General features: G+C 41.6%; 1 protein-coding gene across 5 annotated transcripts in view; it reads right to left on the reverse strand.

Annotated features, from left to right (window-relative positions):
- The window catches only part of VCAN (versican), a 96344-nt gene that overhangs the window by 37338 nt on the left and 46923 nt on the right, over nucleotides 1-12083 (reverse strand). For 3 of the 5 annotated variants that reach the window (XM_084802218.1, XM_084802217.1, XM_084802219.1), the window contains one exon: nucleotides 975-6188. The exons of the other annotated variants lie outside the window; for them this stretch is intronic. In XM_084802218.1, the coding sequence (XP_084658344.1) occupies nucleotides 975-6188 (5214 nt within the window). The remainder of the gene's footprint in view (nucleotides 1-974; nucleotides 6189-12083) is intronic. 5 annotated transcript variants of the gene reach the window in all.

Here is a 12083-nt window from a genome sequence, read left to right on the forward strand (position 1 = left end):
TAGCATTCCAGGAACAGACTATAAAAACTGACTTTTCAACATGCTTAGGTTAGATTAGGAAAAACGTCACTCCTACTAATATCAGTTGTTAATTTGATGCTACATTGAATACCAGTAAAAGGGCAGTAAAAAGACCATGGACATCAGAGTAGGATTGTTTTGGGTTCAAACCCCGACTTTTGCCTTGGTATGGCTGTGCATCCTTGGACAAATTACTGGCCCTTTCTGAATACCTATGTCTCATCCTTTTACAGTGAGCTCACGTAAAAGGATGAGTTTTTAGGCATTTTTGTGACTATTCAATGAAATGGTCTGTATGAAGTAGTATCAAATTTATGCTTCTTATGATCAGTAAATAAATAGAAACTAAGTTCTCAAGAGCTAGAACGCAAACATGTACTAAACACACTATGACTAAGAGCTGAGTTAGAACTATATAAACCTTTTCAAGAAAGAGAATGCCACTAGAGTACCAACTGTGACTGATGGCACCAAGCATGAGGCACTGGCAAGAAGCAGCTACTATTCTTACATGTTAAAGGCCTGGCAGATAGACTATGGCACTCTCATAACAACCTCTATGAAGGAGGGCGGGGGGGGGGGGGGTTGAAATAAAAATTTGATTTTCTCCACTTTTACAGTTATAGTGTATAGTTGTAGGACACACAACGAGGCAATATTTCAGCTGTAGATGAAAACACATTGAATTTTAGACCATTATTTCACTTTATCCATGTTACAAATGAATACTGTCTGTAAGACGCAGGGGGGAAAATGCAAGGTCTTTCCGTAACATACAGAAATGTACATACTTACATTCATTGCATCGAGTTATGACTCACTACTGTGGCTTGGCCTGAACAATATAAAAGTCTCTATGAATTTTACATCACAATCAATGCTCTACACATGTATAGAGAAGCAAGGGACTGATCCCAGCCTTGGAAACAGAGGCATCAATGTTGACATCTTACCTGGTAGATATACTGCTGTGCCTTCCACGGACCCTTCATTAATGCCAATCAGGAAAGCAGTTTCATTAGAATTGTCCAGAATGGAGAGTGGTGGTCTTGAAGGTGCAGAATTTAGATCCAGAGTGCTGACTGATGCCTGGCTGCTGTAATCAAGAATTCTTTTCGACACTTGTTTTTCAGACGTCGTGACTATGGGTTCTTCTCCAGTTAAAGATGTGTATGTTTCATGGCTAATTTCCAAGGAAGGCGGGGTGGGCCTCTCAGGTTTCTGTGGGATGGGCTGAGGGAGCACACCTGTCTCAGCCCGTAAAGCCGCAGAAGTAGAATGAGGCCGCTGTGTGATACCTACTAGTTCCGTGTCATCCGCAGCTGTAAGGACAGGTCCACTCTCTGTTGTTCTAACACTGGCAAGCATTCCAACTGTTTCTCCCGGGGTCTGATCTTTGCCTTTGGTCAGGAAATCTTGGGAAGTCTCGCTTTCTTCTTCAACAATTAGTGGCGTGGGAGAAGATTCCAGCTCTTCTAGTAACTGGGGCTCTCTTTTATCTTCTGAAATGTCTAAGGCAGGGCCAGGAGACAAGAACAGAGGCTCGCTTCGGTGGGCATCTTCACCGGATGGCTTGACGGTGGCTTCACTATTAGAACGGACTTCCTTAAAAGAACCTTCTGGAGATGAGGCAGTGCTAGGACCTAGCTGAGCATTCGTGTGGGGAACCTCTGGGTATTTGGAAACCCCACTGTCTATGTAGACAGGGAAGGGAGAAGGTGGTGTCTGACGGGACAGCTCTGCCAGGGAGGAAACTGCAGCTGTTGTTTCAGTATGTGTGGAGGCAGATCCTCCTATTACATCAGGGGATTCTGTTAAATGCTGAGCCACAAAGTGTGTGCTACCAATACTTACATAAGCAGGGGCATCTGTCAATGCCTCCCCTGCTCCTGAAAAGATTTCTGGCTGAAAAGAAGGACCTCTATATTTCTTTTCTTCATAGTCTTCCTGTGTCCTTTTCAAATGGCCCAGTGTTGATATTACCTCACTCTGGTCGGCTATAGCTTGGCCATCAGACAAGGTGCTTGATTCAAATATATCATCCAGGGATATTGCTTCAATTTTGGGTTTGTCAACCTCTGGACTAACTGTGGTTAGCTTACTAGGAACGTGCAGAGTTGACACTGTGGGGAAAAGGGTTTCTAATTCTGTTTCTATGGTAGTGACTGGGATTCTGGTTGCAATGTTAACGCTTGTTAGTTCTGCCTGTTTTCCATCCTTAGAAGTCACAGACTCGTTGTACATGGCTTGAGTGTAGCCAGCAAGAAGCACGTCACCAGAGCCCTCAAATGCTTCTCCAGTTGGAGAAAGGGTAGCTGCTACCTCTGCCTCATCCTTCTCTTGACCTTGAAGGCTCTCTTCATTACTGCCATGTGATCCCAATGGTATCTCTGGGTCTAGGTCTGTTTGTATTCCAGGGATGTACTCATATATAGGTTTAGTGTGATCAATGTCTATAATAATATTTTTATCTGATGTTAACTCGGGTAGAATCTCAACGATAGCACTCTCAGTAACTGTCAACCCTAAATCCTTACTATCCTCTTTGTCTAGATCTATTATAATGTTTTCAGTGGTTTTTCTTCTGTTCGGTTGCAAGGTAGAACTTTCAAATCTGATATGGTCTTGCAAACCACCTGCAGTGCCTTCTGTGGGACTCTCGTGTGGCACCGTGCTTGGCCATGTGCCTGTCGAATACAGGGAACTTTCCCTGAACTCTGAGTGATGCAGGAGCATTGCTGAAACTGTTGGAGATTTGCCAGTAGCTCCAGCCTCAGTCCTTGACCCCTCTGGATGCTTTTCCCGGAATCCATCAGAAGCAAATGTGCTGTCTCCTTGACTGGCTGCCCGAGTAGTTCCAGAAGTGTATACTAACTCAAGAGCATCCATTTCTCCAGACCCTTCTCCAGAGTTTACATAAAATAAGTCGGATTGTTTTGATGCTGGTGTATCAAAGGCTTTGGTCATTTCAGTGCTGTAAGTTCGAGTCCGAAAAACAGTGGGGGAGGTTGCTGCTGCTTCAGTTTCTGATGCTGAGGAATTCTCCTCAGAGATCTGGTCAGTCATGGTTTGTGGTCCAGGGGTCCAGATTTCCTCTTCCCACCTGAGGGTCTCACTTGGAGAGCGTTCCATGTCCATGTGCTTGGTGAAAGAGAGAGGTGAAGTTGTGGGTTCTTCAGTTCCAGTTTCATTCAAAGTTGTGTTGGGTGCTTGCTTCCCATCTTGAGGGATGGTGCTTGTTTTAGAAGCGAGTGTTGTAACTTCACTTGACACCTTTTCCATTATCTCACGGTCTTCCACTTTATCACTTAAAATGCTCGGTCCAGAACTCTCCATGTGAGGTGTCTCAGGGTACAAGGTGCTAATGATCTGCTCCATTTCAGTCAACTTCACTGATGTTGTAGGTAGAGGCAGCAAGGCCTCTCCTGATCCCAGTCCTGAGAATGAGAGATCAGCATTTTCCTCCTTAATTGGTTGTTTCACACCCTCTTGGAAAAGCTCTGTATGTTCTTCCTCTTGAACTGAGGAATCCATGCCTACACTTGTAGCTGACACAGATTCTGTCACTAAAGCAGTATCTAAGGAAGAGTGTGACTTTCCAGTAGCTTCAGGGTGAATAGTGTATGATTCTAAGCCTTCTATCCCTGGACCTGGAGTAGACATATGAGCTATGGACATGTCTTCCTCCTCCGCTTCCTTAGTAGTGTAGTGCATTTTCTTTGTTGTTAACATGAAGGTACCTGGAGTTTGGAATTTAGCTTCATTAAGTGTTTGGGGTTCCAAATTTGTTTGTTCTGGCGCGACAGAGCTTTGGGGAGATTCAAAAGTCTTTCGTTCTTCGGGTTTTTCCTGAGATACTGATTCACTTTCAGTCTCTTGTTTTATAGGATTGTCTTCTTGTTTAGACCATAGTTTGGCTGGCTCCATTGTTTGGGGATAGTCCACTGAAATTGTGCTATCTACATTTATGTCCCCATCTTCTGTCACATCGAGAGTATTTCCAGTTTCTGCTGTTGTCAAAGTAATGGATCTTGCATCTGCTTCTGTTATAGCACCCACTTCTTGAAACCTTTCATCAAAATATCGAGACTCTGTGCCAGAAAAAATGTCCACAGCAAGGGGAAACACTGGGCCAACAGAACTCCGGACTGAGGCCAGCTGTTCACCTGAGCCCTCACCTGAAGCCAGGAACTCTTCCCAGGAGAAGGCTGGGGTACTGGCTATGGTACTGCTGAGTCCTTTTGCATCAGCCCCTAGGTTGATGGCTTCTGAGGTAGGCGGTATAGATGAAGTCTGCATCTCCCTAACTTGTTCAGTCTCAGAGCCTCCCATGCCTACTCTTTCCTCTTTTGTTATTGGATAAGACACTGTTGAATATTCACTAAAGTCCCCACTAAAATCTTCTCCCAAAGGAAAATCTGTATATAAATCCCTTACTTCTGGCTGGGGTGTTGGCTTTCCTGATATTTCTGAAACCAGTGTTTCCTTGGATGTCTGGTGCATCACTTCAGCAACTCCTATGCCCAATACAGTACTCAGAGCTAATCCTGTTGCCTCAGAGGGGAATAAAGTTGCCACACTGGGAGACAGAGTACTAGGTAATTCTTTTTTCACTTTGGTTTCAGACTCTAAATCTAATGAAAATGAAGGAGCAGTCATGGATTCCAAATCAGCACCAACATCTCCTGAGCCAGGATCCATAAAAAGAGAGCGGGGCCAACCCGAGAGAGTGGTTGGAACTTGCTGGACCCTGGGCTGACTGCTACTGCTATGCTCAAAGGGCTGTGCCTTCCAATTGACGACATGATTTGTTTCTCTAAAAGAAAGAGTAGAGTTTGCCATTTCCTTTTCAGACTGCGTGGGTGTTGTCTCTGGCATCAAGCCTTCCCAGGTGTCTGAATCACTAAATGGAGCTACACTTGAGTTTTCTAATTCTTGGGGTAACTGCGCCGCTGATTGGACTTCCACTCTGTGGGCTGCGTCTGTTGTTCCTTCTTTGCCTTCTTCCCTTTTCCTTCCTTCAAAAGACACACTGGGAACCTGCTCGGAAGTGTCTGTTTGACTTCCAAATTGTGTGGGCCTTGCATCTGCAGAAGGTAGTTGCGAACCCAAAGGAATGGTAGTTGCAGGACTATCAAAATGGCTGCCTGGGATCCTCATCTTGCTCATCTCCAAAGGGATGAGTGTATGTGTAGGATCTCTCGGAGGTGAATCAGTTACCATGGTGAAGATTTCATTTTTATATTCTTCCACTTCCCCAGACCCTTCAATAATAAGAGCAGAGGAACTCGCCAAGAACTCTACAGACTGTCTAGTTGTTATCTCTACCCGACTTTCCACAGTAGACAAGGAGTCATCAGACTGCAGCATTCCCGTTAGGGTCACTGGCTCTTCCTCCAAGATATTTACTGGCACAGAGCTTGAAAGTATATTGGAGGTAGATATGGTAGGACTTTGGTCTGTCTCTGGACCAAATGTTACTTCTGTAGCACTAAAGAAGACTGTTTTCTGGGACCCTGGGTCAATGGCACCCTCTCCTGAAGACTCTTCAGGAAACAGAAGTATTGGCTTAGGCTGATTGTACTCTGGATTTTGAAGGTTTAGATTGCTCTCTGTGATGGATTCTGCCCATTTGGTGGTTTCCCCAGCATGGGCTGAGATGGTAGGGAAAATATCAGCTTCACCACTTGAAAAGTGTTCTGGTGTCTCAGGGTAAGTCTCGGGTTTCCACGTGATTTCTAACAACTCAGTGGCGTCTTTAGACTTGTTAAATTGCATGGCGTTTGACAATTCTGAGTCTGCTATGATAAACGGATGGGTGTCACTTGCGGAACTTTCTGAGAAGTTATGAGACGGTGCAACACTTTCATACTGGCCACGCCTAGCTTCTGCAGCTTCCGGGTCCTTGGGCACCGTGGTGACAAGCTGCTTCCCGTTGAGGTACCGCACTGATGGGGTGGTTGTCACCTCCGTTGCATTTGCACAGTCCTCATCCCCATCGTCGTCTTCCTCGCTGTGATATATGTCTATTTCAAAGGAACCCGGTAATTCTGGTAAGATCTCAGCAAACAGATCATGCAGTGGATCTGTTTCTTCACTGCAAGGCTCATCTTCCTTAGAGTCTGAATCTATTGGATGACCACTTACAACCATATCACTCATTCGACCTGAAAAAAGACAAAGAGTTTTCACAATACTTAAATGGAAGATTTGGCAGGGCATGGCAGAAGACAAGGTCGATCACATTCATATGCACAGAAAAGAGGGGTTGGGACCTTTACAAGTTATGTGAGATGGACCCTTCTGTAAACTGTTCTTGCTCTTCAGGTTTGCTGTTGTACCATGACAGTAAGAAGAAAATGTCATCTTAAGAGTGTAGAAACAAATCATTTAAAAAAAAAAAACACTTCAGTACGTTTACGATGACAACAGAATTCTCAAGAGGGAAAAAAGAAATTACATAGACGCTTCAGTCCTGAAATACGCAGTTGATGAGGCTGTGAGCTGCGGAAAACCAAATGAAATAAAGACCATTATTATCAAAGCATAAATAAAAATAATTGGGCGTTGTCTCTCTTGCTTTTTCAGTAAGAACGGAGACAGTATTCCTTCTAGCCTCTTCGCTCTCTGCCCTAAGTGTCTGTTTTCAGAAAAGTAGTTTGTTTCTATCCCATGTATGACACAAGGGTCACATGTAGTCTTGAAGCAATGAGGAAAGAGCCTGTGGGCATGAAAACTAGGATTCCCTGAAGTGGGGGGGTGGGGGGTTGGGAAAGGCAGGGAGGGGACTGGTACAGGTCTTCCTGAAAAGACCAGGAAGAGACTTTTACTCCTTTACATCATTGTCTTTTAGGATCTATGCCAGGACCAGGATTTTATTCCTTGCTATTGACATTTTAACAAATGACAAGCCCAATGTTGTATGTAAATAATCTAATTACATATTTCAAGTGATACAAATCAAACCCTTCTTTGGATTGTAATACCACATGGCACCAGACTAAGCCCGGCTGACTTTTTTCTACTGCCAGAAATACGCCAACAAAGCTTCCAGCCTAGGGTTCTAGGAAAAGAGAAAACTAAAGGCTTCACCCATAGCAGAAAAACACTCAGTGATCCTTGATGGAGCCCTGCTACTGCAGCTGCCCAATTTCCAGTACTGTCACAGTGGCAAGGGTACTTGTGGGGGCACTGAGGCACGGAAGATGCAGAGATCACACAGGGCCTTATCACCTGTGCAGAGGAATGCTGATGTCGACTTAGCTTCCAGTTTAGATCCCTGACACATGGGCTTACACCGGAGGAAGAAGTTTGCCAGAACCAGTTCTGCCTCTACAATCCCATCTCTAAAAGAGAAAAACATGCCTCTCTGCTGTGTTGTTCCTCTTATAGGATGCTTCCTTCCAAGTTGGGAGAGACCAGTATCCAACACCCAACCAGAAAACAGAAAAAAAACTAGCTGAGGGCAATCCACATGATCTTTGCTTTTCCCCAGACAACTATGCAATAAGGCAGTGTTGACCAGACTACCAAGGCAAACCCTGTAGAAGTGTCTTAATGTGTTAAGTTGAAAAAGTCCACTTTTCAGGAGACATATATTATATAAGTTCCATTTTCTCTTTTATCCCAATATTTGACATGAAAAGATCTTGCTATCTGTGTGCTAGGACATACCACTCGAATCGTTTTACTAACATACTATCTGTGCATCTAACCTTTACACTTCATGCGTTTTTCCTATATCTGTATCTATTCTAATGTAAACACTCAGATTCAATTCATCTATGCAAAATCATCTGGATATTCAAATGCTTAAAAATATTTCAGTCATAAAAAAAAAAAAGGTTAGATACCTGCCTAATTCCAGGAATATCAAAGCAGAAAACAGATACATGCTATTTCTGGCACAGATGTTGCAAGTAATTTTAACACTAAGTTGAAGAAAAGGATTAAATGAGTCTCTCCAATAATAGCTGTGAGCATATACTGACCGTTGAAAGCATTAAAAGAAGATGTAATAGAAACTGCAGATAATTTGAACGAAGGTTCACTTTGTACTATGAGAAGAGAGTGTAAAGACAACGTTCAAAGTATATGAAAGGACACATTAAAATGCCTTTGCAGATGACTCTCTTGAAATATAATATTAATAATTGTATCACAAACGCATGTAGCTTCTATTTGAATATAGTTACTATATTTGAATATAGTTACTATTTGAATATAGTCAAATAAGGCCAGATCAAGTTATAACTTTTGTATACACTCATGAAAATGAACTTGAGGTGAAAAGGTACCTGTCTTAAATGGCTTATACTCTCATGAGTTTCATTTTGTGTTGCTTCATTAATACGTAATAATCTCATTTGACAAATACTGTAATATTGCTTATCAGCTGGAGTCACTTCAGATATTTTAGGTTTATCATATGTTTATGGATGGTAGACTGATTAGCAAAGGAAAGCAAACTAACATATGTCATGTCACATGGCTTTGTTTGTGGTAAGAGCACCTAAAATGTATTTATTTAACAAAAAATTTTAATAGAATATGTAAACCCCACTCTTCATGTTATATGGACTCCTAGAAAACTTCCTGCTAAATGAGTCTTAACTAAAACAAAAAGTTCAGAATGAAGAATTTTTCCTTTCTTCTGAAAGGATTGTCCTCACAAGTTGGCAACAAGTGGCCCTTGTTCACGTTGTATCACGTTGTATCAACTTGGCTTTCTTCACATGAGTTTTGGAATAGGAAAATATTCACTAGCTGGGCTTTGAATTTTCATGGGTTTTTTTTTTTTGCACATTTTATTTTGTCAGTATATATTGTTCCCATACTTTCAATATTTCATGAATAGGGGCAGAGCTTATATTTTTTTAAAAAATCTATCTACCGTATGCATAATTAGGTGAATTCTTCCTGGCCACATGGACTGAGTTGCCACCTGTAATTCCTTGCAAGTCATCAAATCCTACTCAGTCCTCTTTGTTTATTCATTCTCCAAAATTACCTCCCCGTCTCCCTTTCCTGTCACCACCCCCACCCACTACACATATTATTAAAGAATTGGAACAACTATCATTATGGCAAACCAGAAAAGTTTCTTTTTGGCATATGGGGGGGACGACACCTGTGCTATTGTCAAAGTCATGTCTCCTTGAGAAATAGTGCTCTATTCACTATTCACTCTATTTCACTCTAACAAGAATGACTCAACAGGGTCACTGACAATCCAGGTTCTTATAAGAATGAGTCCTTATAAAAGAGTGCTTTATTTCAGAATTTTACTCTAAGGCTAATATAACTTTTACTTAGATTTCAAGAGTCAAACCACAGAACTCTGTAGACTGCATGTACAATCTTTTCTATGTTTATAAGGGTGTATTTTAACAGCTTGACTTGAATATACTAGTACCATGCTTAATGGTTTTTTTTTTATGGCATTTCACACAAGGCTTTATGGCTAACTGACCTCAAACTATTCACCAAGTGTTTTTAAGTACTTTGTGGCACAGCTTTGCAGACGTAGCACAAGTCTTGCAGTCACTCTGTAACCAGACACAAAGCATAGTAGCTATGATGCATAGGTGACTGGTCAAAGTTCATGCCCTCTTCAGGGAGTTTTGTAGTTTAAGTTTAAAAGTCTTGAGTTAAATATAGTCTATTGCAATCTACTCAGCAGAAGTAGGTTAGGCTGCATCTTTTATAAAATGGAATTGGTTTTGAGATATATCAAAAAATATCAGGTTTCGTATTCCAAAAATGAAATCGGCACTGAAGGTGCCTTAAGGTACTTGCAGACCTTAAAGAGAAGCCTGGGATGCTTCCCAATGTCAAATTTCCATATATCTGAAGATCCAAGTACCATACAAATGAATCTTTTCTTCCCTCGGTTCTTAATTTAAATATGATAATAAGTTAGCACTTTATGGGGAAAAAAAACCACATTTGATTTCTAATCAAATTGCTTAAGATATCCTGAGTCCTAAAAAATATATGTATTATCTCTGGGACAATATGAATTGTTCCAGCTTAGTATTTTAAATAGCAACATTAGAAATCAATATACAAATACCTCTCCCAAATGTTGCTAGATACGTTTGCCCCTTTATTCCCTTAATGATCAGGTAGCCTATGATGTTTATGTAAATACAGTCCTCCCAAACACTATCGAGATGAACAAGATCAAAGCTTGGGAGATGACTGTGTTCTGTGACCCTTACCTCTTTATGACTTAGCTAGCCACAGCCTTCTTGGAGCATCACTCAAGCGTGTTGACTCACCCTGACAGCCTTTTTATGCTGAGCCCCTCCCCCCTACACCAAGCCCCTGTTTCTCAGTCCACAAGTTTCCTCAGACAGAAGGGTCCACGCACATATGTAAGCAATGGGGCTGCTTCTGAATACCTCATTTTGAAGAGGCAGGCATGTTACAGGGACAGTCAATAGGCATCATATGTATTTTTTTCAACTTCCAATAATCCTCAGATAACCAAGTTTCTTCTAGTGCAAGGGCTATTTTTAGATACAGTCACCTGGCCTGAGTACAGTGAAGCAGACACCGCCAACTGTACACTCTTCTTCCTTAGAAAGGGCACAGGAGATTCAACTGCCCTTTTAAAAGAGCAAGAGATTTCTAGACACCATAGTCAAGCCATCAGAGACATATGAAGAATTTCCAAAGAGTAAGAAAGAACCACATAAAAATTAAGTAATTTGGGTAATGAGACTTCAAAATACTTCCTGAAACAATCCCCCTGTTAGGCCGACAAACTTGTGACATGAAATCAGGTGGATTGGGCAGAAAAAGTGGATCTCTGCAGAATTTGGGTGAGCATAATCAAAATATGTTCTGTGAAATTCTCTGAAAATCAGTTTTCATTAAAAAAAAATACAACCAATAGGGGCAGAGAGATAACTCAACAGTTTAAAACACAGGCTGCTCTGCCACAGGATCCGGATTAGATTCCTAGCACCTACCTAGCAGCCCTCAAACTGACTATCCACTCCAGACACAGGGGATCCGAACACCCTCTTTTGGCCTCTGTGGGTACCAGGCATACATGTGGTGCACAGACACTCCTTCAGGCAAAACACTCATACACATAACTTTTTTTAATAGATCAAATAAAAGCCAACCCTATATTGGAACATTGTTATCTTTTTTTTTTTTTTTTTTTTTTTTTTTTTTTGCTTTGGTTCTCCAACAGTCCTTTGACATACATACATGTAGATGTTCAACACTTTGTTCAGCAAAACTACTTGGGGCACATTTAAGAATAAAGATGCCAAATATGAACAATATCTCAGGAAGATTTAATAAAGAAAATAAATGACAATGCTTATTCTTCAACTGGCAATTCAGTTCAGTTGTCTGGGGTGGCTGGAGTTGTGATTGCTTTCTTTAGATCTACAGAAGCGGAGAAGCAGTGCTGGAAAATTATGCACTGGGAGGTTTCCCTGTGTCCACCAAACTGTGTCAGGCAGTAGCATCTTGGCTCATCACTTGCTGGCATCTCAGGTAGGTTTGGTTGTGGATTCCCCAGGGAATCTAAATGGCTCTCCAGGATGGGGCAAACATTACAGTTTTCTCTCAGATGAGTGCGGGGGGATTTGCCTAGTACAGATACTGCTGATTTTAATGTGTGATTGTTCTCTCGTGTATTTAGTGAAGCATGGCATCCTCTTTGCTACATACTCTCTTAATTACTGAGTATTCAGGTCATCCAACCAACCTAAATGGTATATTGTCTTAGTTTGCTTCCCTAGCTGTGCAATGGCATCATTGGATGTTTCTGGAAGGTAGTGTGAAAAGATGAGCAGAGAATCTGTATCAAAAGATGACGTAGGAGCGCCAGAAAGACAAGAAACATGAGATATTGATGATGAAAATGAGAATTATATTGTGTTCCTGTATGTTTGCAGAAACATACATTAATAAACTTACTTCTCTTTTTTTCTCTTTAGTAAAACAAACACTTTCTCAGCATGGGGCTGACGTCACTAAATTCCCAGTTTCATAGGATGTCAGGAATACTTTCTTGCTACGTAAAAGCACTAAGG

Source organism: Acomys minous (assembly GCF_964271855.1).
Source record: "Acomys minous genome assembly, chromosome: 11".
In the NCBI taxonomy this organism is placed as follows: domain Eukaryota; kingdom Metazoa; phylum Chordata; class Mammalia; order Rodentia; family Muridae; genus Acomys; species Acomys minous.